The following is a 25,254-nucleotide window of genomic DNA, read 5'->3' as shown; positions in this document are numbered from 1 at the left end:
TCAGATTCTGTGTCTCCCTCTCTCTCTGACCCTCCCCTGTTCATGCTCTGTCTCTCTCTGTCTCAAAAATAAATAAACGGGGGCGCCTGGGTGGCTCAGTCGGTTAAGCCTCTGACTTCGGCTCAGGTCACGATCTCGCGGTCCGTGAGTTCGAGCCCCGCTTCGGCTCTGGGCTGATGGCTCAGAGCCTGCGGATTCTGTGTCTCCCTCTCTCTCTGCCCCTCCCCCGTTCATGCTCTGTCTCTCTCTGTCCCAAAAATAAATAAACGTTAAAAAAAAAACATTTAAAAAAATAAATAAACGTTAAAAAAATTTTTTTTAATAAAAAATAAAAGAAATACAGTTAATGAAACATGGAAACATGCTACACTGGTATCCAACACTTACAAAATAAATGTAGATTTTATGTATCATTTTATACCTATAAAATAAAAACCTTCAGTCATACTGTTGCTGAAAGTTTGTTATGAACTGCTTCCTCTTAGTGGTGATACACAGACTTTTGAAAAAGTAATAAGATAATACAGAGGAAGAGCCATAAAGAATGCATAGGTTTTGGCCCACTAATCTCATTCCCGAAAACTTAACTTCAGGAAAATATTTTAAAAGAAACAAGAGTGATTTATTATGTGACCTGTAATAGCAAAGTGTTACTTAGAAACAATCCCACTGTCCAACAATCAGCAAATAAATGTGTAATTTTTTATATCCACACAATGGGATATTTTTTCAGCTACTGACGTAATTGTGATGTTAATGTAGAAACAGTGAAAGTATTTACAATATTAAGTGAAAAAAAATTGACAGTTTAAGGCGAGTTCACTGTGATTGAGCCAGTCTTTTCTCTTATGGAAAGGAAGGTAATATTAAAAGATAAAAATAATTAGGAAGTAAGACCATAGGTAACTTTTCTATTTCACTTTAATGCCATGTTTTTTGCAATGACAATAGTTTTTAAAGTTATCAAAATATATCTTTCTACCTTCTTCCTTTATTTTCCCCACCTATCAGCATTAGGTATATTCCTTTTTCAATAAGAAATAATTTACATAAAGAATAGCATAAGGAAAACAAAGTTGGGACAGATAGAAGGGAATGTGAACAGATTATGGAGAACAAGGCATCAAAGGTGATACAGTTTCAGGGCATTAGTAGGAAGGGGTGTTTTAGGATAACTATTTTAGAAGAAATGAAGAGAAGAGACTAAGTTCTATACTAAAAAACTGGCAAGTGGAAATAAAGAGGAACCAGGATATCTGAGTATGGTTCCTGAGGGAGATGAAACAGAAAGAAATTACAAAACAACTGTGAAAGAGGTCAAAAAGGACCTAAATAAATGGACAGATACACCATGTTCGTGGATTGCAAAGTTCAACATAGTAAAGATGTCAGTTCACCCTAAATTGATCTGTAGATTTAATATGATTACTATGATTGCTATCAAGACCTCAGCCAGGTTTTTGTGTATACATAAAGCTTCTTCTAAAATTCATATGGAAAAGCACAAGCCTCAGAGTAGCTTAAACGATTTTGAAAAAGAAGAATCGAATGGGAAGAGTCATTGTATCTGGTATTAAAGCATACTATATGGCTACAGAAATCACTACACTGTGGTATTGGTGAGGGGACAGAAACATGAATCTGTGGAAGAGCGAACTCAGAAATAAACCCCACATATATGCCCTCCTCATTTTTTATTTAAAACATTTTTGGAATGTTTATTTATTTTTGAGACAGAGAGACAGAGCATGAGTGGAGGAGGGGCAGAGAGCAGGGGAAGAGACACAGAATCTGAAGCAGGCTCCAGGCTCTGAGCTGTCATCAAAGAGCCCGATGTGGGGCTCAAACCCTCGAACCATGAAATCATGACCTGAGCTGAAGTTGGACGCTTAACCACACCCCAAGCCCACCTCATTTTTAACAAAGTGCAAAAGCAGTTCCATAGAGGAAGGATAGACTTTTCAACAAATGGTGCTGGAGCAGATGGATATCCCTAGACAAAAAACAATGAACTTCCACCTTAACCTCACACCTTACACAAAAACTAATGCAAAATGGATTTGTGGACTTAAATGTAAAGTATAGAACTATAAAATTTTTTTCAGGAAAATAAATAGGAGATAGGGCTGGGCAAAGAGTTCTTAATCTTGATATCACATATATGACCATAAAAGTAAAAGTTGATAAGTTAAATCTCAACAAACTGAGGTTTTTAGCTCTGTGAAGGCCCTATTAAAGAGGATGAAAATACAAGCTATAGGCTTGGAGAAGGTATCTTCAAACCACATAACTGACAAAGGATATATCTAGAGTATATAAATGACTTTTAAAACTCAGCAGTTAAAAAAATAAAAAGAATCCAATTAGAAAATAGGCGAAAGAAACTGACAGAATGGGAGAGGATATTTGCAAATGACATATCAGATAAAGGGTTAGTATCCAAAATCTATAAAAAAGTTATCAAACTCAACACCCAAAAAACAAATAATCCAGTGAAGAAATGGGCAAAGGACATGAAAAGACACTTCTCCCAGGAAGACATCCAGATGGCCAACTGACACATGAAAAAATGCTCAACATCACTCATCATCAGGGAAATACAAATCAAAACCACAATGAGATACCACCTTACACCTGTCAGAATGGCTAACATTAACAACTCAGGCAACAACAGATGTTGGTGAGGATGCAGAGAAAGAGGATTTCTTTTGCATTGTTGGTGGGAATGCAAGCTGGTGCAGCCACTCTGGAAAACAGTATGGAGGTTCCTCAAAAAACTAAAATAAGACTACCCTACGACCCAGCAATTGCACTACTAGGCATTTATCCATGGGATACAGGTGTGCTGTTTCGAAGGGACACATGCACCCCCATGTTTATAGCAGCACTGTCAACAATAGCCAAAGTATGGAAAGAGCCCAAGTGTCCATCGATGGGTGAATGGATAAAGATGTGGTGTATATATACAATGGAGTATTACTCAGCAATCAAAAAGAATGAAATCTTGCCATTTGTGACTACGTGGATGGAACTGGAGGGTATTATAGAGAAAGACAAAAATGATATGCCTTCACTCATATGAGGACTTTAAGAGACAAAACAGATGAACATAAGGGAAGGGAAACAAAAATAATATGAAAACAGGGAGGGGGACAAAACAGAAAAAACTCATAAATATGGAGAACAAACAGAGGGTTACTGGAGGGCTTGTGGGAGGGGGGATGGGCTAAATGGGGAAGGGCACTAAGGAATCTACTCCTGAAATCATTGTTGCACTATATGCTAACTAATTTGGGTATAATTAAAAAAAAAATTAAAATAAATAAATAAAAGAAGCTAGGCAAAAGACATGAGAATGCATACCGTTGAAAGGCTCTGCAGATAAAAAATTACAAATGAAAAGATTTTCAATGTTATTAACCATTAGGGAAATGCAAATTAAAACCACAACAGTCCTATTAAAATGACTAAAATAAGTGGTAATGACAGCAAATGCTGCAAGGGTCAGGAGAAAGTAGACCAATCACACAGTGCTGGTGGGAATGTAAAATGGTACAGCCACTATGGAAAAAAGTTTGGTGATTTCTTGTAAAACTAAACCTGTAACAACCATATAACCTAGCAATTGCACACACTTGGGCATTTGTCCCAGAAAAATTAAAAGTTGGGGTGCCTGCCTGGCTCACTTGGTGGAGTGTGTGACTCTTGATCTCAGGGTCGTGAGTTTGAACCCCACGTTGGGTGTGGAGCCTACTTAAAGAAAGAAAGAAAGAAAGAAAAGAGAAAGAAAGAGAAAGAAAAATAAAAACTCACATCCATGCAAAAATCTATACATGATTGTTCATAGCAGCTTTATTTGTAATAGCCCCAAATTGGAAACAACTCAGATTCCTTCAGAAGCTGAATGATTAAAAAAAAAAAAAAAAAAAAAAAAAAGCTGAAGGATTAAGCCAACTGTGGTGAATTGATACCTTGCAATATTAGTAATAAAAGGGAATGATACATGCAGCAACTTAGATGCATCTCCAGGGAATCATGCTGAATGAAAGAAACCAATCCCCAGAGATGACATACTGTATAATCGTATTTATATAAAATTATTGAAAAGACAAAATTATGGAAATGGAGAACAGATTAGTAGTTGTCAGGAGGGTGTTATGAGGAAGGAAGTAGTTGTAACAACACTGAGGGATCCGTGCAATAATGGATCCAGAATGTGGATCTATATCCTATATCCAGAATGTGTAAAGAACTCGGATAAGAGTAAACAAAAACAAAAACAAAAACAATCTAATTAACAAAAGAGCAAAGAAACTAAACAGACATTTCTCCAAAGAAGATATACGAATGGCCAGTAAGCACATGAAAACACGTTCAATGTTGTTAGTCATTAGGGAAATGCAAATCAAAACTGCAATGAGATACCACTTCATACGCACTAGGATGGCTATAGTCAAGAAGACAGAAAGTGTTGGCAAGGATGTGACAAAATTGAAATACTCATATATTGCTATTGAGAATGTAAAATGACATGGACGTTTTGGAAAATAGTTTGGCAGTTTCTCAAAAAGTTAAACATAGAGTTACCATATGACCTGACTGTTCACTCCTAGGTATATTCATGAAAGAATTGAAACCATGTCCACACAAAAACTTGTATGAAGATCTTCATAACAGCATTATTTATAAGTACCAGACAACAATGGAAAAATCTCAAATGTCCATCAGTTGATGAATGGATGAACAAAAATGCTATATCCACACAATGGAATATTACCAAGTCCTGGAAAGGAAGAATGAAGTAGTGGTACATGTTACAATATGGATGAATCTTGAAGATATTATGCTAAGTGAAGAAGCCAGACACAAAGGCCACATATCTTATGATTCCATTTATATGAATCATCTAGACTAAGCAAATCCATAGAGACATCAAGTATATTAGTGGTTGTCAGAGAATAGGGTAAGGAAGGAATGGGAAGTGACTGCTAATGGACATGGGTTTTGGGGGGGAGGTGAGGAAAATGTTCTGAAATTGTTAGTGATGGTTGCAAATCTCTTGGATATATGAAAAACCATTGAATTGTATACATTAAAAGGGCAAATCTTATAGTATGTAATATGCATCTCAATACAACTGTTGAAAGGACATTTATTTAATGTTGATAGACACTTTACACGTATATAATTTTTCCTATTACAATGCTATAGGGAATTGACTTGTACAAGTGTGTTTATGCTCTAACCTTCTGGATATTTCTATAAGCTGTAGAGTGAGAGGTGGGTTTATTAAAGTTTTGATCATGGTAGCTAGTGACCAACAGTAGAGTGGCATTTATTTAGGATGCTTGGATGTTTTGAATGTCTGTAAAAATGGAAATTTCATGGTTGGAGCCTGTCAAAGTAGTTAGTGTTCATGGTCCTATGTGGAGAAGGAAGTAGATAGCCCTGGTGCCCTTATGGGCAGAGGGGAGAGTGTGAGAGACTTGGGGGACTGAAGGGATGGAAGAGGAAGAGTGAGCAGTCCAGTAGAAGCCTCCTTCCAGTTTTCTCCCAGTATCTCCCCGCTGGCTTTGTAGAGAGCTTTAACTCTTGGGATGAACTTGACTGATTTCTGTTACAATTTTGCCCTGTTAGGTGAAGGCATCCTCATCTCCTCGGAGGCTTCAGAACTTCTGGATTTCATTGACAACCAGGGTCAGGTGCATGTGATCCAGAAATACCTTGAGCACCCTCTGCTTCTGGAGCCAGGTCACCGCAAATTTGACATTCGGTAATGCATCAGTGTCTGGAGTTTTTGTTACTGAGGTGAAAATAACGCAGGGGTGGGTGATGAGGAGGGTAACATGGAATGTAAGGAAGTATTTGACCATGTTTCATAAGTAGCCAAAATTGAGCACAGCTTAATAGAACTGAGGTTCTGTACCTAATTTTCTGTTTTTCCTTTAGTATTTCTCTTTTCTTTGTAGAAATGTTGCTAAAATTATGGATTTCTCTTTTTTGTATGTTTTCTTTAATCAAAATGACTTGTGGCTCCAAAGAAGAGAGTCTAAATGTATGGGGCTTGCTTATGGACAAAGCTGTGAGATGTACATACAACTCATAATTAAGACACAACAAAATAATAATGTTCTTACTTCATTATTTGTGTCCTATTTTTTAAGAATTTCATAAACACACCTTAGGTTTTTGGATTTTAACTTTCTGAGCAATGGGCCTGGCATAGAGTAAGAGGTTGTATTGTGCTTTAAACAGCCCTGTCCCCAGCCTTCCTGTGGCCTTGCTGACATTTCCTCATTGAGGACTCTGTCTTCTTGATGCCTTTGTAATGACTTGCTCTTCTTCAACACCAGTCCTGTGTCAGATCAGCTTCAGGGTGAACAGTCTTCCTCTTAAGATTACTAATAGAGCAAACATGGCAAATGGAGGTTTCATGGATAAACCTTAGGACCCAGCCCATCTGGATCTCTTTAAAATGCTGTATCTTTTGAACTGATCAAAGTCTTCTTGTCATTTATGTCATAATCTGCTCTCTTAGCTAATAGCAGATTCATAATCTGCTATCTTGGCTATGGCTTTCCTGATATAATTTTAGAATCTACCTCCTTCCTCTACATCCCTCCAAAAAAGGTAAGGAATGGGGATGATATATATACTGTGGAGAAACTTTGAATAAAATTGTTCTCATTGACTTGCAGAAGCTGGGTCTTAGTGGATCATCAGTATAATATCTACCTCTACAAAGAGGGTGTGCTTCGGACTGCTTCAGAACCATATCATGTTGATAATTTCCAAGACAAAACCTGCCATTTGACCAATCACTGCATTCAGAAGGAATACTCAAAGAACTATGGAAAGTACGAAGAAGGGAATGAAATGTTCTTTGAGGAGTTCAATAAGTACCTAATAAGTGCTTTGAACATTACGCTGGAGAGTAGTATCTTGCTACAAATTAAACATATAATAAGGTAACTGAATTGTATCTTTTTTGGTTGTGTGTCTTGAAGAAGCTTTGGAAAGTTTGTGCCTTTCAAGGAATTATTCCATTTAAGCTCTCTAAGGACAAAAGTTATTTGTTAAATTCCTTTATTATCCCTTCAGTATCTGTAGGAACTGTAATGATGTCACTGTTTGCACTCTTTATATTGGTATCTTCTATTTTACCTCTATTGGCTAGAGGTCTATCAGTGTTATCTTTTTAAAAAGTCACCTTTTGGCTTTACTGATTTTCTCTATTGTTTTTATTTTTTATTTCTGTGATTTATGCTCCTTATTGTTTCCTTTCTTCTGCTTTTTTTGAGGGGTTTAATTTGTTTTCTAGTTTCCTTAACACAAGAGGTTAGACCATTGATTTGAGAGATTACCTTTTTTAAGTGCGTTTAATGCTGTCAGTTTCCCTCTAAATACTTACTGACACATCCCCCAGGTTTTGCTATGTTGTGTTTTCATTTTCATTTTATTAAAATATTTTCTAGTTTTCCTTGTGATTTCATCTTTGACTTGTGTTACTTAGAAATTTTCGCTTAACTTCCAAATATTTGGGGATTTTCCACATATTTTTCTATTACTGATTTTTATTTTAATTCCATCATGGTCAGAGAACATACTTTAAAATTTGTTAAAGTTTGTGTCATGGCCCACAATATGATCCAGTTTTAGTGAATGTTCCATGTGCACTAAAAATAACGTTTATTCTGCTATAGTTGGGCTGAGTGTTCTATAAATGTGAATTAGGTGAAAGTGATTAGTGTTCAAGTCTTTTACATCCTTGCTGAATTTCTGTTCTGCTTGTTCTGTTCATGATTGAAAGGGAAAACATTGAAGTCTCCAAGTATAATTTTGGATTTATCTACGTCTCCTTTAGTTTTATCAGTTTTGCTTTATATGTTTTGAAGATCTGTTTTAGGTGCATACACATTTAGAATTGTTACCTTTTTTGTTTTTTGGCAACTGACCACTTTATCCATATGTAATTTCTGTCTTTATCTCTGGTAATATTTCTTATTTTAAAGTACATTGTCTGATATTAATTAATGTAGCCACTCCAGCTTTTTTTGATTAGTGATATGTCCCCATCCCTTTACTTCTATTCTGTTCCGTTCTATATTTAAAGTGGGCTTCTGGTAGACAGTGTATAGTTAGGTTTTGTTTTTGTTTTGTTTAACAAAACAGCCAATATCGTAATCTCTACCTTTCTAATTGGTGTGTTTTTATCATTTGAATTTAATTATTATTGGTTTGGCTGGATTTATATGTACTATTTTTTTATTTACTATCTGTCCCCTTTTGGTTTTGTTTTTCATTTTCCCATTGCCTCCCTTTTAAAAAATTACTTGAATTTACTGCAGTGCCTCGGTGGCTCAGTTGGTTGGGCCTCTGACTTTTTGGCCCAGGTCATGATCTCGTGGTTTGTGAGTTCGAACCCCGCGTCAGGCTCTGCGCTGACAGCTCAGAGCCTGAAGCCTGCTTCGGATTCTGTGTCTCCCTGTCTCTCAAAACTGAATAAATGTTAAAAAAAATTTTTTTAAATAGAAATTATTTGAGTTTACTTAGAATTATTGAATTTACTTGAATTACTTAGAATTTTTAAATAAAAATTATTTTAATTTTTCTGTTGAGTATTTGGCTTTCTCCCTCTCTCTTAGTGTTTACTCTAGGGATTATGATTTATATACCTAATATTTATTTCACAGCCTTCTTAGAGTTAATAATTTATCACTTCAAATAAAGTGCAGAAAACTTATAACCTTATAGTTCACTTAATTCTCCCCCTCTATAGTTGTTGTATATATTACATCTACATACATTGAAATCTCTACCACGTAATGTTATAATTTTTGTTACCAATATTCATATGTATATATTATATGTATGACAGATTATCAGGTTGGATTTTTTTTTAATACAAAACCAAATTGTATGCTGTCTACAAGAAACCCACTTTAAATATAAAAAGAGAAAAATATTTTTTTATTTGCCTTTTTTTATTCTCTTCCTTCAGTCCTGAAGTTCCAAGTTTCTCTCTGGTATTATTTCCCGTTAGACTTTAGCATTTCTTTTAGAGCAGTTCGTTCTGTAGGTAATAACGTCTTTTAATTTTCTGTCATCTGAGAATGCCTTTGTCTCACCTTATTCCTGAAGGATATTTTCACTGCTGTTGCACAAACATAATGTCAAGCAAAAATTACAAAAAATATAAACTGTGTATACAAGATGCATACAGGTTGATTCTGTTCATATAAATTGAAAAGCAAAACTGAAGTTATTTAGAGGAATGTGCATGTGTGGTTAAAATAGAGAACTGAAGGAATGAAAAACATAAAATTCAAAATAGTGGTTATCTCTGAAGGGGAAGCAGAAGGCACCAGAGAAAGGATCCTAAAGGAATTGGATTGTAGATATGTGGTGGTCATTAATGCCACCTATATTTTAAACTCACAAGACATCATCATTATCATCATCATTATTATTATAGAGTTAATAGTCATTTAGATTTTCCTATACATTTTAACCTTTTATGTTGCTTTTTTTTCTTTCATTCATTTTCTTTTGTCTAGGATCAGTTTCCTAACTCTTTTTTTTTTTTATGTTTATTCATTTTTGAAAGACAGAGAGACAGAGCACAAGCAGGGGTGGGGTGGGGAGAGAGGGGGACACAGAATCTGAAGCAGGCTCCAGGTTCTGAGCTGTCAGCACAGAGCCCGATGCAGGGCTCGAACTCCCGAACCGTGAGATCATAACCTGAGCCAAAGTCGGATGCTCAACTGACTGAGCCACCCAGGCGCCCCATCAGTTTCCTAATTCTTAAAAAACTCATTTTTATTCCTTTTTAAGTAAAGTCTGCTGCTGATGAATCATTTTGGTTTTTTATTTATCTAATAATTTATCTACATTTTTTTCTTTAAGATTTGTTTAAATGTTTGTTTATTTTTTTGAGAGAAAGAGAGGGGGGAGGGAGGGGCAGAGAGAGGCAGAAGAGAGAGGCAAAGCAGGCTCCAGGCTGTGAGCTTTCAGCACCGAGCCTGATGCCAGTCTCAAAGTCATGGACTGTGAGATCATGAGCTGAGCCGAAGTTGGATGCTTACCTGAGCCACACAGGTGCACCTATTTTTTCTTTATTTTTTTAAAAGACGTGGAAAGATTTTTTAAAGACATGTTATGGAAATGGATTTCTAGATCAGCAAAATCTTTTTTTTTTTTTTTAAACACTTTGAAGATGGCTTGCCATTGTCTTCTGGCTTCTGTCTCTTTCTGGCTTCTGTCTCTTCCTTTGAGGTGTCAGCAACAATTTTAGCTTGCTCTGTGTCTTTTCTCTGTTTTGAAGATTTATTTTCATTGATTTTTATAAGCGTTACTGTGAGTTGTGTATACTTGTCTTTGTACTTATTGCTGCCTACGTGTCATAGTGCTTCTTGAATCTGCAGCTACAGGTCTTTTATTTGTTTTGGAATATTCATGGCCGCCATCTTTTCCCTTTTGGCTTTTGTCCCATTCTTCTTTCCTCTGGGACTGTAATTACATGGTACCAATCCTTTTCACTGTCTCATATTTCTCCCATGGTTTTTGTGTATCATTTGGTCTCTTTAGCAATTGAAACCTGTTTAAAAAGGAAAAAGGAAAATGCCAATAAAATGTGTTGATAACTCATCTCTTGAGCTCTTGATTTTAGGGATTGTGCTTTTCGGTTCTAGAATTTCCATTTGACCCTTTTTAGATTATAGTTCTCTTGTGAAATTTCCCACTTGTCTTATATCGTCTTGAACATGTTAACAGTGATTCTTTAACATCTTCATTTGATTAGTCTGAAATTTGAATTACCTGTAGTAGAGGTTAGCAAACTATGTCCTATGGGCCAAATCCAACCTAAAGCCTGTTTTCATATAAACCATAAGCTAAAAGTGGTTTTTACATTTTTAAAAGATTTTTTAGAAATAGAAGAATACGTAGCAGAAACTCTCTGTAGCCTTCAAAATCTAAAATAGTTACTGTCTGGTCCTTTGTAGAAAAAGTTTGCCAACCCCTGACTTACATGTTTGCTTCTGTTGTCTGTTTTTTCTCTCAGTCCTGTTTCTTGATATGCCTGCAAATAATTTTTTACTGCTATTACTCATTTATTATAGTTTACTAAATCCAATAGAGATTTTTTTAAATTTTTTTAACGTTTATTTATTTTTGAGACAGAGAGAGACAGAGCATGAATGGGGGAGGGTCAGAGAGAGAGGGAGACACAGAATCTGAAACAGGCTCCAGGCTCTGAGCCATCAGCACAGAGCCTGACGCGGGGCTTGAACTCACGAACCACGAGATCATGACCTGAGCTGAAGTCGGACACTTAACCGACTGAGCCACCCAGGAGCCCCCAATAGAGATTTTTTTTAAGTTGAGGTATAACATGTGTATGGTAAATTCCATACATCTTAAGTGTACAGTGTGGTGAACTTCTAATTATGCGTATACTCAGATAATCATTACACGAATCATGATATAAAATATTTACAGCACCTCAGAATACTGTCTTGAACTCCCTCAAAATATATACTTCATGCCACTGATAGCCACTCTTCTGACTTTTATTACCATCCTTTTGCTTACTCTTACACTTTATGTAAATGGAATTATATGTATTTCCTGTTTCCTGTTCAACTTTTTTCACAACTATGCCTATGGGTTTCATCTGTATTGTTGCATAGGAGTAATTTACCTTTTTTACTGCTGTGTGATATTTCATTGTGTGATTATTACATGATTTATCCCTTCTATAGTCGATGGACATCTTGGTCTTTATCTTTTATATTTTAGACCTATAATCTACCTGAATTGTTGTATGTCAAGTGTCATGTTTCTCTATGGGGTATCCCGTTGACCCAGGACCATTTGTGCATAAGGCTGACCTTTCCTCACTGTATTTTGGTGAGGCCTTGTTATAAATCAGGTGATCCTTTATGTGAGTGATCTCCATTCTGTTCTGTTGGTCTCTTATCTGTTCTGTCATTACCACCTGTCACAATGACTGAGACTTTTTCCTTAATGTATTCTACTATAGAGTCTGGCAGAATAATTATAGAGTCCCATTCCTTCAGGGATTGTAGGTGCTTGGAATTCTGACACCAGAGAAATCAAGTATGCTGAAGAAAGATTTCCTATTTTAGGCAAAAGATTTATTAGATATTTGTTATACCACCACCACCATCACCACTCCCCCATTGTTCTGTACAGTTCAGAGAGTGCTGCTACTTTGGTGCTATAAATGCTCCCAACAGCTCTTACGCGTGTATGTGTGTGGTTTTTTCCCCCTGCTAGCCTCCCCCTAACTTCCCACTCCTGCTGAAAAAAGATGTACTGTATAAAGTCTCCAATGATGAAAAAAATTCTTTAAAGTGAATTATTAATCTTGAGCTTCCAGCAAATTAAAAAAAATATTTAATTTTGATTTGCTTCTGGCTCTTGGTTTTTCCTTTATCTGTTTGAGCATGTTTCTTTCACTTTGTTGGGGTTCTTTCTTTTCTTTCCTTCTTTCTTTCTCTTTCTTTCTTTCTTTCTTTCTATCATGAACATCTATTAAATTTAAATGTTTTCTTAATTATAATATTGGAAAGGATATTTTAATTAAACAAAAGTTAGGGGCGCCTGGGTGGCTCAGACACTTAAGTGTCCAGCTTTGGCTCAGGTCATGATCTCTTGGTTTGTGAGTTTGTGAGTCCCACATAGGGCTCTCTGCTGTCAGTGCAGAGTCTGCTTTGGGTCTTCTGTCTCCCTTGCTCTCTATCCCTCCCCCTCTCATGCATGGGCAAGCGTGTCCATGTGTGCACACGCTCTTTCCGTCTCTCTTTCTCTCTCAAAAATAAACAAACATTTGGGGTACATGGGTGGCTAAGTTGGTTAAGCATCCAACTTTGGCTCAGGTCATGATCTTGTGATTCATGAGTTCCAGCCCTGCATCAGGCTCTGTGCTGACCACTCAGAGCCTGGAGCCTGCTTTGGATTCTGTGTTTCCCTCTCTCTCTGCCCTTCCCTGACTCACGCTCTGTCCCTGTCTCTCAAAAATGAATTAAAATGTTTAAAAAAAATTTTTTTTAATAAAATAAGGGGCGCCTGGGTGGCTCAGTCGGTTGATAGTCCAACTCTTGGTTTCAGCTCAGGTCATGATCTCATGGTTCATGGCATTGGACCCCACGGTGGCCTGTGCTAACAGCACAAAGCCTGCTTGAAATTCTCTCTCTCCCTCTCTCCCTTTGTCCCTTCTCTGCTTGCTCTCTCTCTCTCAAAAAACTAAACTCGGGGCGCCTGGGTGGCTCAGTAGGTTGAGCATCCGACTTCGGCTCAGGTCATGATCTTGCGGTCTGTGAGTTCGAGCCCCGCATCAGGCTCTGTGCTGACGGCTCAGAGCCTGGAGCCTGCTTCACATTCTGTGTCTCCCTCTCTCTCTGACCCTCCCCTATTCATGCTGTCTCTCCCTGTCTCAAAAATAAATAAACGTTAAAAAAAAAAATTAAAAATAAATAAATAAATAAACTGAAAGAAAAAAATAAAATAAAAATAAAGCAAAATGTCATGTGTAAAAATGTTTTAAAAAAAGTTAAGGGTATTCTTTCATAGTAGAGATAAAGGTACAGAAAAAAATGTGATATGTGCCTTACCAGTGTAGGTTAAAAATGAATGAGAGAAGAAAATTTTATTCCAGTTGGTTGTTAAATGGCTAACTGACCAAAATTATATTTAAAGGTTTAAATATATGCATAGAAATATTTTCCTTTTCAGGGGGAGAAAAAGTAAGTTGACACTTGGAGAGGGTCGAGATGGAGGGAAGTCGGGGGAGCAAGACCCCGGCTCCAAGTTCACAGAGGTCCCAGTTCGTTCGTTCTTTCTTTCTTTCTTTCTTTCTTTCTTTCTTTCTTTCTTTCTTTCTTTTTTCCTTTTCTTTTCTTTTCTTTTCTTTTCTTTTCTTTTCTTTTCTTTTCTTTTCTTTTTTTTTTAAAGGTCCCAGTTCTTTAATGTCATTAGTCACAAACTACCTGTACAGATACATTATGGAGTCAGTTACATGGAAGCCAATTTCTTTATTTTTCCTTCTAAACATACAGTTGTGTAGGAGGAAAGCCATTCCTGGTAATCTTAGAGTTGTCATAACATATTTTATTACTAGAATAGATATTTTGCCCCAACATTCAGTTGAGGGAAAAATCAGGGAAGGTCTTCATAAAACAAATAGCATAGGTTGTCTGGGATGGTTATTCTGAAAAACAGTGATTTCTTATTCATAGGTTCTTTATAAATTATTTCATTGAACTATCCCAGCACTAGGACTAGGTATTATTTTTACCCCTTCCTTTATGGATAAAGAAATCAAAGCTTGGCCCAGAGAGGTTAAAAAAAAACTTGTTCCAAATTTTGGCCTTAGCCCCCTGACCTTAGATCTCATGTACTTACTCATTTTCTGAGATTGACTTTGAACTTTTTTGTGTTTGTGTTTTTTCCCAATTTTTTTGAACAGTAGTGGTGTTCATAATAATTCTATTTTCTATTTCAATATTTAAATCTTTTAATTAGTAATAATTTGGCATTAGAACTGGAGCTAGTGAAAGAATTAGAACTGGAGCCAGTGAAAGAAATGAATTCTTTTAATTAGTAATAATTTGGCATTAGAACTGGAGCTAGTGGAAGAAATGAATGAGGCCAGCTTCACTGCAAATTCTGCCCTTCACCAAATGGTAGTCCATTTCTTTCATATGGCAAAAATGCGTGGGAGTGTTTTATTTATTACAAACACATATGGCAGCAGCCCTACTGTTGGAGGAATCCACGGGCCACGGTGACTCAGCGCTGTGGTGGGAAAGCAGCCCCTACCTGTAAGAACAGGACTGCAGAGTTTTCTGACAAATAGCTTGATAAGTAGTATTGTCTTGAATAATCTGTTGGTAACAAATTTAAAAGAGAGAATTGGGGCACCCAGCTGTCTCTGTGGAGTGTGCAGCTCTTGATCTCTGGGTTGTGAGTTCGAGCTGGGTGTTGGGTGTAGAGATTACCTAAAAATAAAATCTCACGGCACCTGAGCGGTTCATTTGGTTAAGCGTCTGACTTCGTCTCAGGTCATGATCTCACTGCTCGTGAGTTTGAGCCCTGTGTCAGGCTCTGTGCTGATAGCTCAGAGCCTGGAGCCTGCTTTGGATTCTGTGTCTCCCTCTCTCTCTGTCCCTGCCCTGCTTGCTCACTCACCCTCTTTCTCTTCCTCTCTCAAAAATAAATAAAACATTTAAAAAAATTTTTTAATAAAATAAAAACTAAGTCAAAGTGGATTTTTATCAGCACTTTTGATATAAAATCATCCAAGTATGTCTTCTGTGTTCCTTCTCCCTCAACCAACCCGTTCTCAGCGAGCTCTCCCACTCTGCCCCACAGAAGCTGCCTCATGAGCGTGGAGCCCGCCATCAGCACCAGGCACCTCCCTTACCAGAGCTTCCAGCTCTTTGGCTTTGACTTCATGGTGGACGAGGAGCTGAAGGTCTGGCTCATTGAGGTCAACGGCGCCCCAGCTTGTGCCCAGTAAGCCTGAACACCACTGCGTTTTAACAAATGGGAAGTTGGTTCCACAGTAGGAATAGCCTATCTTGGCAAGGTAGTGAGTTCCCATTACCAAAGTGTTCAAGTGTAGACCATGTAACTGCTGTCAGGGAGGGTATCCTTTGGCCGGACCCTGGCTGGCGGGGGTCAGGGGGCTTTGCTGAGTCAGTCCTTCCTAATTCCCCCATGTGTGTTGAGCAGTAGTCTGTGCTCAAGTGGGCGGTAGTTGCTATGAAAGTTTCAACAAAGCTAGAAAACTGCCAGAGGAGACCCTCTTGTGTGACCGGTTCAGGGAGCAGGTCCTGTGAGTGGACCGGGATGGTGATGACCAAGAAATCGAGGGGCTCCCTGGGCAAGAAGTGTTCTGAGAAGGCATTGTAGGCACAGTGGAGCTAGAAATGGTATGTAAGAGAAGAGTGTCACATGCATCAAGGGGAGGAGGGGAGAGCCTTCAGAAGGGGGACATAGCATCCAGTGGAACCATGCCCCATGCCAGGCGCTATGGGAGTTGCACAGATGAACAGAATGTGCCCTCAAAAGCATGATGGAGGCCTTAGATGTAAGGGAAAGTCAGACGGACCTTATCCTCATATGCTGCTGGTTTTTCTAAAGATTCACTTTCATCAGGTCGAAACCCCTCCATGGTTCCCCACATCCATGTCCTGGAGGAGTTGAGGTGATCTTCCTCCACAGGTTTAGGAGAAAGTCCCAAACCTACAAGGGGCAGTATTAACACACAAGTAGCTCTTTCATTAGCAGCCAGGCCTTTGCCACGCGCTCAGTGGCTGCGACATGGTGGGTGTGATTCGTCTTGTTCGGCACTCCCTTCAGCCGACCAGTACTCGTTAGTACCCCCCAACTCGCCAGGCCCCGTACTGGGCCCTGAGTCACAGTCATGAGCAGAGGTGCAGACCCTGCCCTTAGAGAGACTGCGGGCATGACAGAGGACCAGACAAATACAGATTACAAGCTGGGACATTTTATCCTTGGTAAAGGATGTGAACAGTAATATCATTGAGCAAAGGGCTGCTGTTGAGGGGTGGTGTTTGGAACTGAGTCGGAAGGAGGAAGGAGAGGTGAGCAGACTGAAGCAAGGGGGAGAGCAGGCCAGCTCACATCTTCTCTTCACCAGATCCACCTCAGCCTGCCCGTTTTCCCCTGTCCTTGCAGTAAAGGTTCTGTCCTCCCTTGTGCTCCGTGCCCTATCCCCACTCCTGTCCTACGTCCCTGGCCTTCCTCATTCACAGTATCATCCTTTCTCCCCCTTCAGGGTGTGGTTCCCATCAGCACGTGGGTGCACAGCAGATTTCCACAACTGTCAGAAAAGAGCCCTCCCCTGATGCCATGTCCTGCTCCAGAGACTCCTCCTCCCCACTCGGGTCAGAGCCAAACTTCTAGAAAGCAGCGCCTGCTCAGGCCGTCTCCTCTTCCTCTGCCCTCATGCATGCCGTGGATCATTCTGGGCTGGATGCTGTCCCCTCCATCCCATAGAAACTGCTCTAAGGTCCCCAGCCGAGTCCACGTTGCCAAGTCCAGCGGCCCCTTTCTGTCTGCACTTCCCTGAGCCTCTCGGCAGTGTTTGAGGCAGCTGCTCACACCTTGCTGAGATGCTCTTCTGTTGTGGCTTCAGGCACACTCTGTACCGGGAGGGTTTGCCTGAGGAGGGGTGGGCAAGATTGGCCCCCTGTTCCTCATCACCCTGGCTATTTGTCTTCTCTATTACGCTTTCTCTGAACGTGATCTTATTCAACTTCATAATTTTAAAACCACCAAATTGCATCACAGCCAAAGTTCCAGACCAGTGTCTGCACCGGCCTGCCCACCGGCCTGGAAGGATGTCTGTGGCTGTCTGAGAGGCACCCCTTGTCCCAGGCTCTCCCGTCCCCGTGAATGACCACCTCCCCTCTGCACAGAATCTAAGCTGGAATCCCGACCCAGATCCGGCCTCCTTCTCTCCATTACCCTCAGATTCTGGCTTGAGGCTTGTCAGCTTGGCCTCCAGCCTTGGCAGTCCCCTGCCATCCACCTTCCCTGCCCTCGCTCTCCCACAGGTCATCCTCCATCACCGTGGACGCTTTTGCCAAGAGCCTCCAACAGGGACCTCCTCTTCTGCTCTTGCCCCTGTAAAACCCACTCTCCGTGCACACTGCTCCTTCCATGGGCGCTGCCCCTCTCTTCCCCCTCCCCCAACATGTTCTCTCTTTCTCTCCTCTCCCCTTCCCTGTTTTCCCCCTCCTTCTGCCTTTTTGGGTCTGTCTCTCCTCTCCTCTTTTAAATTTTTAAAATTTAAAAATTTCTAAATTTTTTTCTAAATTTTTAAAAATGTTTTTACTTATTTTTGAGAGAGAGACAGAACATGAGCAGGGAAGGGGCAGAGAGAAAGGCAGAGACACAGAATCCAAAGCAGGCTCCGGGCTCTGAGCTGTCAGCACAGAGCTCAACATGGGCCTCGAGCTTGTGAACCGCAAGATCATGACCTGAGCCGAAGTCAGACACTCAACTGACTGAGCCACTCAGCCCCCACCCCCGTCATCTACTGTTTGTCTGACTTCACTCGTTCTCCAGATCTTGGCTTAGCTGTCACTCCTGGGTGACTCCTTAGCTGTCTTTCCTGGAGTTTCCTCAGCCACACAGAGAGGGGGCAGTATACCCACTGCAGACAGGCCAGATGAAAGACTTACCCTTGAAAATTGCCCGTCTTTCCTGCCGGTGAGAGCAGGAGCTGTTTGTTCACCTGAGACCTTCTAGAAATGTTTGTTAACGGGGTGCTTTATCTTCATGCCATGCCTCGTGCAGCATTCGTATGTACGGTGGAAACCAGTTTTATAAATTTGGTCACGAGATGGAACATCTAGGGCAGGTCCTGGTGATAAACATCATGACTTTTCATGTACGTTTTGATGAACATCTTCAGTGATATTTCTAAAAACCCGTTTCAGGAAGCTCTATGCAGAACTGTGCCAGGGCATCGTGGACATAGCCATATCCAGTGTCTTCCCGCCCCCAGACGTGGAGCCACAGCACGTCCAGCCGGCCGCGTTCATCAAGCTGTGACCCAGGGAGGCGCCCAGAGCTGCCTCAGAAGAAGCATGAGCTCCTGCTCCAGGGGAAGGTGAAAGGTCAGGATCGCTCGTTCCCAAGCCAGAACTGGAGAAAGAGAGGCAACCGGCCAAGCCATGATCGAAGAGAGAGCATGAGAAAAAAAGGCGACTTCCCTGAAGAGTGGTTGCTCAGGGGTTCCCAGGTGGCGCTCGCAGCACTGCTGTCGAGATGTGAAAACCGCGGCAAACTTCTCTGAGGGGAGACTACAATATTCTTCTAAGGGGAAAAGACAGGGACTTGATTATTTTATGTTCTCGTTCTTTAAAAAAAAAAAAAAAATCCAATTTTTATCCTAAGGCAGCATTGTGAGCAGCGCCTCTCCTCCCTGGGGATCGAGACTGTTGGACCTTTGGTTGGTGTCTTTCCACCTGCTGCAGCCTTAGTGCCTTAGCTCTATGCCCAGCTCCAACCCTTTTGTCTGGGACAGGGATCGGATGTGATAGCTTTCGGGAGGTGGCCGATGCGTTCCCCGCCCATCCCTCTCCACAGCACCCTGCCCGTGGGAGTCTGGACAAGCATGTACCAACAGTCCTTGGTTCCGTGCCAGGCGCCACCTCGCGGCAAAGGGGGTTTTCCTCACCACGTTCCTGATGGTGTTTGGTCAGTCACCTGTCAGGGTTGCTGTGGGCTGGGCACCAAAACGGCAAATGCTGCTCTCGATCTGCTCTGTGCATGTTTTAGAAACCAAACAGCAAGTTTGCCACAACATAAGCATCAAATAAGCATGAGAGAGAAAAAAAACACGATGTCTTGCTTTACTTAATAGTTGGGTATGGTGGATCTTTGAAATATGATGATTCTCAGTTATCTTGGTTTTAACCAGAACTCTACCTGCACTTTTGCAAAGTTCCCTTTTGTTCTCTTTTTGTTGTTGTTGTTGTTGTTATTGTTGTTGCTGTTTTAACTTTTGTAAAAACCCCTCTAGGGGGCAGGAGAGTAGAATTCCACATACACCCCACCGCCGCCACCAGGTGGCACTGCCCCAGACCCAGGTGGCTTTCCTCCATTTTCTTGCTCTCCAAGCACCTCCTGCAGGAGCTGGAAGAGGTTTTGTTCCAGGGTTTTGTTCTTTTCTCTGCTTCTGCCTCTTGACATCAGGGTGAGGCTCCGAACGGGTGTATGTCTGGCCTGGGGAAGACATGGTTTCAGAGCTCCACAGAGCATCTTAGAGGTCAACAAATGTGTCCTATTAGGTGTAGTTTCCATTTACTGGATCAAATATTCTGTAGATGTTTCAGGAGGCTGCATCACTACCAGTGGGAAGAACAAGATGCTACTTGCGTTCAGTGTGAGCTGACTGAACAGGTCCTCCATAGAGTGTGCTGGGAACCACAGCAGGCCCCCTGTCCAATACATGCTGTGTTCTTCCTACGTGTATATATGTGCTCCATCATTCTTTCTACTTGTCACCAGACAACAGTTCTGTAGTCAGGGAGACTTTTAAAAAGAGAAAAGAGAGCAACGCCTCCTCAAACATGATGAGATGTGGGAGCTTACAGTGAAGAAAGGAATATTTCATAGATGGCAGCAGTGGGTGTAGGATGTGATGGCATTATGTCGGGGTGAAGGAGAAGGGCCCAGCTGGTTTAGCTTTTCTGTGAATTTGGAATTACAAGACAAAAGCCCGGGTGGTTACCCAGAAAACAGATAATGAGGTTTGCATCCAGAGCAAAATAAAACAGTTAGTGGTGGAGGTCAGTCTTGGCCGCCCAGCACTGTTGGGTTAGTGTCTAGAAAGTCTAAGTGTCTGAGTCCTTGGGAGGTCTCTGTGGACTGGTTTTGGGGAAAGCATGGAGGTTTCTGTAGTGCTATCACATGTGAACGCAGATTTGTAACAATCTTTTCGACCCAAATTCAAGGGACATTTGAGAGTTTTCCAGCGCTTACAGTGACAGAGCTAAGAATACATGTTGGAAGTTCATGGATCTTGATGGATTTTCTAAGAAATTTAAATCAGTAGCATATACGTGAGGGAAGTAAGGCTTTAAAAAGAAGGTTCTGCTTCATTCCTCACATGGTGTCAAATAAGTATCTATTTTATGCATTTATTTTCAATCAAGTGGGATGGTTGCCTCTGAACTGTTCCATACCCTTCCATGATATCCTTGGCACAGATGGTTATGCCTCGCTCTTCAGTTGGTCTTTATATGTGCAGTCCGAGTACATTTCGCCAGTTGCTGGGGGAGGAGATGTTCTTTATTTGGAGATGATTCCAGTCTTGGTGGTGTCATTTAGCTGCACAGTGTGAGATGAACTCGTTAACCTCACTGTGCCTTAGTTTCTTATCTCATGGAAGAAATTGTTGCCTGACCCAGGGACTACCTCAAGGGCGTTTAGTGAGGACAGGTGAAATTAGGAAGACTCGAGAACCTGTAGTACCAAGGTTCTCAGTGTTGACGGTATGCTGGACTCACTGGGGAAGCTTTTAAAAAATGTTGGTGTCTACACCCTCCCCCTCTCTCCCACCTCTGACCAATCGAATCCAAACGTCAGGCATCAGTATGCTCTGAGATGCCTTCAACCACTGCTTGAGAAGGAAAGACAAATGCATTATTACCTTAGAATAATCAGATCAGGCCTAGGACTTTTTTTTTTTAAAGTTCCTTTTGGAAGGATAGGCATTCCTTTAAGAATGACCATGTTGTTGCCCTGATACAGGCAACTGCTGTCTAAGCACGTTCTCTTTTTGCTTCCTGTCCCAGCATTTGTAAACGCAAACGTGCTTTCATTTACTCACACAGTTTGTGAAGCCCTGACAACAAATGTAAACAGACAGGAATTATAAATCTGTTAAATATGTGTAAGATTATTAACGCTTGAGAGAAAAGCCCCTTCCCTCACACTTAACTCCTGGCGTAATCCTAAACTCGATTTTACCCAGAACATTGAAGTGCCTCCGTGTCTGTAGGATACAGTGGAGCAGGTGCCGGCATACTTCCCAGCTGACTTGATGTTTCAAACTAGTGCCTCAGGATCATTATCTCAGACTTAGCAGTGCTGGAAACGTATGGGATCCACGGAATCCGCAAGCAGCGGTGAAGCTCCCAGAGGGTGTTTTCATTGACAGCCAAGGTTGTGTCCAGCACGTGTGGACCCAGCCCTGTTGTGGGCTTGGGGGGGACTCTACTAGAGAAGACAAGGTGCCAGAGTTAGGTTTCCTGCAGCATGTGGCTGCTGTGGCAAAAATGCAGTGACACACTTGTCTCTGATCCTGAACACAGGATCTGTACCTAAGAGGAAATGACTTCTGAAAATAAGGTGATTTTATGAATGTTTAAAATTCCCAGAGCATTAAAGTAAAGTAATATTTCAAGTATTTTTGTGCCCTTGGGTTCTATCATCTTATGGTGGTTGTTGACTGTCCTAGGAGAGCACTGGCTATTTGAATCCATGACTTCGTTACTCAGAGGTAGACAGACTTTTTTTGGAAAGGGTCAGATTAGTAAATATTCTAGGCTTTGCAAACCAAACAGGTTCTTTGTTGCATATTCTTCTTCTTTTTTTTTTTAACCAACTCTTTAAAAATTTAAAACAGAGGCATCTGGGTGGCTCAGATGGGCAAGCGTCTGACTCTCGATCTCAACTCAGGTCTTGATCTCGGGGTCATGAGTTCAAGCCCCACATTGGGCTACATGCTGGTCATGGAGCCTACTTTTAAATTATTTTTATTTTTGTTTCTTTTTTTTAGTACACACAAACACAAGCCAGATGTGGCCATTGTTGGCTGACCCCAGCATGTTACTGAATACGTAAGCCAACAGATTGTCTTTTGAAAGTGTAATAAGCTCTTCTAGGGTGAAGCGTTGGAACAATTTCCACAGCCAAAATCCAGTCCATGTCTTACATGTCTTGTATATTGTCTGAATCATGATGCAGATTGTCAGATGAGTCCCATGGTTGTGAGAAGGGAAGAGGTAGAGGGGCTTTCTGAAAGGATTCTACAATCAGCCAGAAGGCCATGAAGTCTTTACTAAGACTTTACTAAGGCCAGGTATATGGTAAGTCTTGCACACCTCTGGCAGTTAGTGTCATTTATGTAAACTATAGTTAACTTGTGACTTCATGCATGATGAGGCTGAATGCTCTGGACATCTTTCCCATATATGGCTGCTTTCACTCCATAAACACACTTCTGACACAGAGAAAGGGCCTTCCATAAATGCAAAGCCTGGCTGGTTAAGCACTCCAAACAAGTTTCTGATATGCTATATAACACATACCCACTAGACACCATGTAGATTGCACAGGCAGGGTGCAGGGACAAGTACACATGGACCCGAGCAGGAAACTACTTAGGATCCTGAGAGTGGACAGGTTCAAAGCTTGTGGAGGACTTCTCTTGGAGGCTGGTCCTGCTTGCTGTCAGTAGCTGCCCCTTCTCCTTAAAGAAGATGGGGTTATCCCATTAGCCCCAGAGGTTCAGTGATATTTTAAAGATGTCTTCCCCAAAGCATCCCCAAAGGCAGATTGAGTGTTGCTGTCCTCTGAAAATTGTCTCTCCATGAAAGCAATGGGAACACTGGCAGAAACTGTCTGGAAGTTAACCAAAGGTTTGCAACAATCCAGAAATATTTATTAAAGAAAAATGGTTGCACTTTGGTAAGAACAGCAAGTTTTGTAATGTTTTAAATTGCTCTATTTTCATCCCCCTTTTCCTAGCTCCATGGTAGCCTTGGAAATGAAAAGCCCCACAATCATGGTGAAACCCAGGAGTTTAGCAACCATGGGAGGGTACAGAGTGGGGTTGGAGCTCCTCCAAAGCCCCTTTCCCAGTGAATTGTCATTATTTGACCTGTCTGGCAATTCCATCTAAGTCCTTATCTCAGGGCTTGTCTTTGACATTTCTCAAAGTGTGCCCAGTGTAAACAACCTTTTCCCTGGGGGAGTTTGTTAAAAATAATCAGCAGCAATTGTTGATTTAGCACCTCAATTTCCTGAGTAGACTACACGAGTTGGAACGAAGAACAAGCCCACCAAAAAACTGAGAAGGAAAAGGTGAGGAATGAGATGTCCATTGGAAGTTGTGAAAAGTTTCTGAAGACTATAGAAGGCCACACACATGTATAGGGCTCTGTGCATGCCTGGGGAGACCTAAATTGCCTCAGCTTATATGACCAGGAGGATCTTCAGAAGCAGGAAGAATTAATGCAGAGCTGTAAACTGCCTTCCTGGGCATGAAGGCACGCCCAGTACACACACACACACACACACACACACACACACACACACAACCCCTTGGCAAAGGCTGGGAGACTTACTAGTCCAAGTGTTTAAGGAAATCTGTCAATCATTAGTTAACCACTAAGCTAACAGCAGAGACTTCACTGGCCACACATCAAAGAATATAGCCTTTACAGAATTATTTCAGGAAACTCTAAAGAATAAACAGCAACTATAAACCCTGCAGAGGATAGAGTATCTGGCTTCCAAAGTTGCCCCATTATATTATTAAAATTTTCCGATATTCAACCCGAATTATGGGGCATGCAAAGAAATAAGAAAGTATGGCCCATGGAAGGAAAAGGCAATCAGTAGAAACCATCCCTGAGGAAGCCCAGGCATTGGTCTTATACACAAGACTATCTAAAATGTTTAAAGAACTGAAAGAATGATAATGATGTGTCAGCAGAGAGAGAATATCATTAAAGAGATACAAATTGTTTTTTAAATAGAATCTGGTAGGAATTTTGACATTAAAGAGTACATTAGTGCAAATGAAAAATTCAGTGGAGGTGTTCAAAGGCAGGTTTGAGCTGGCAAAAGGAAGAATCAGTGAATCTGAAATCAATCAAGATCATCCAGTCTGAGGAACGAAAAGAATGAACAAAAATGAACAGTGCTCCAGATATGTATATGTTTACCAACATATATATAACAAGAATCCTAGAAGAGAGGAGAGAAAGAGGCAGAAATCATAATGAAAGAAATTGCAGCCCCAAACTTTCCACTTTGATGAAAAACATTAAATGCATCCATCCAAGAATGAACGCCTGGGTGGCTCAGTCAGCCGAGTGTCTAACTTTTTTTTTTTTAATTTTTAAATGTTTATTTTTGAGAGAGAGAGAGAGACAAAGGTGGGCAGGGGAGGGTCAGAGAGAGAGGGAGACACAGAATCTGAAATAGGATCCAGGCTCTGAGCTGTCAGCACAGAGCCTGACATGGGGCTCAAACTCATGAACCATGAGATCATGACCTGAGCTAAAGTTGGATGCTTAACCAACTGAGCCACCCAGGTGCCCCCCAAGTGTCCAACTCTTGATTTTGGCTTGGGTCATGATCTCAGGGTCATGGGATCAAGCCCCACATTGGGCTCCATGCTGACTGAGGAGCCTGCTTAAGACTCTGTCCCTCTCCCTCTGCCCCTCTCCCCCATTCATGTATGTGCTCTCTCTCTCTCTCAAATAAAAAATAAATTAAAAAAATTTTTAAATGCATCCAAGAAGTCCAACAAACTCTAAGTGGGACAGACTCAAAGAGATCTACACCAAAGACACATCAACCACTGAGAAAATAACTTTAAATATACAGTAAAAGAGACAAGGGACCTAAAACGTACCCTAGAAAATATCTATTTAACAAAAAAGGCAATAATGA

General features: G+C 40.8%; 1 protein-coding gene across 2 annotated transcripts in view; it reads left to right on the top strand.

Annotated features, from left to right (window-relative positions):
• TTL (tubulin tyrosine ligase) overlaps nucleotides 1–21,976 on the top strand; it is a 39,430-nt gene extending 17,454 nt beyond the window's left edge. Inside the window, exons 4-7 of one of the 2 annotated variants that reach the window (XM_043603982.1) lie at nucleotides 5,638–5,773; nucleotides 6,699–6,968; nucleotides 15,397–15,540; nucleotides 18,498–21,976. In XM_043603982.1, coding sequence (XP_043459917.1) covers nucleotides 5,638–5,773; nucleotides 6,699–6,968; nucleotides 15,397–15,540; nucleotides 18,498–18,612 — 665 coding nt within the window. In that variant the 3' untranslated portion in view covers nucleotides 18,613–21,976. The remainder of the gene's footprint in view (nucleotides 1–5,637; nucleotides 5,774–6,698; nucleotides 6,969–15,396; nucleotides 15,541–18,497) is intronic. The other variant, XM_043603983.1, reaches the window with a different exon arrangement.
• The last annotated feature ends 3,278 nt before the right edge of the window (nucleotides 21,977–25,254 follow it).

Source organism: Prionailurus bengalensis, chromosome A3 (genome assembly GCF_016509475.1).
Source record: "Prionailurus bengalensis isolate Pbe53 chromosome A3, Fcat_Pben_1.1_paternal_pri, whole genome shotgun sequence".
In the NCBI taxonomy this organism is placed as follows: Eukaryota; Metazoa; Chordata; class Mammalia; order Carnivora; family Felidae; genus Prionailurus; species Prionailurus bengalensis.
The sequence above is the reverse complement of the archived record's forward strand: the minus strand, read 5'-3'. Positions and strand labels throughout refer to the sequence as shown.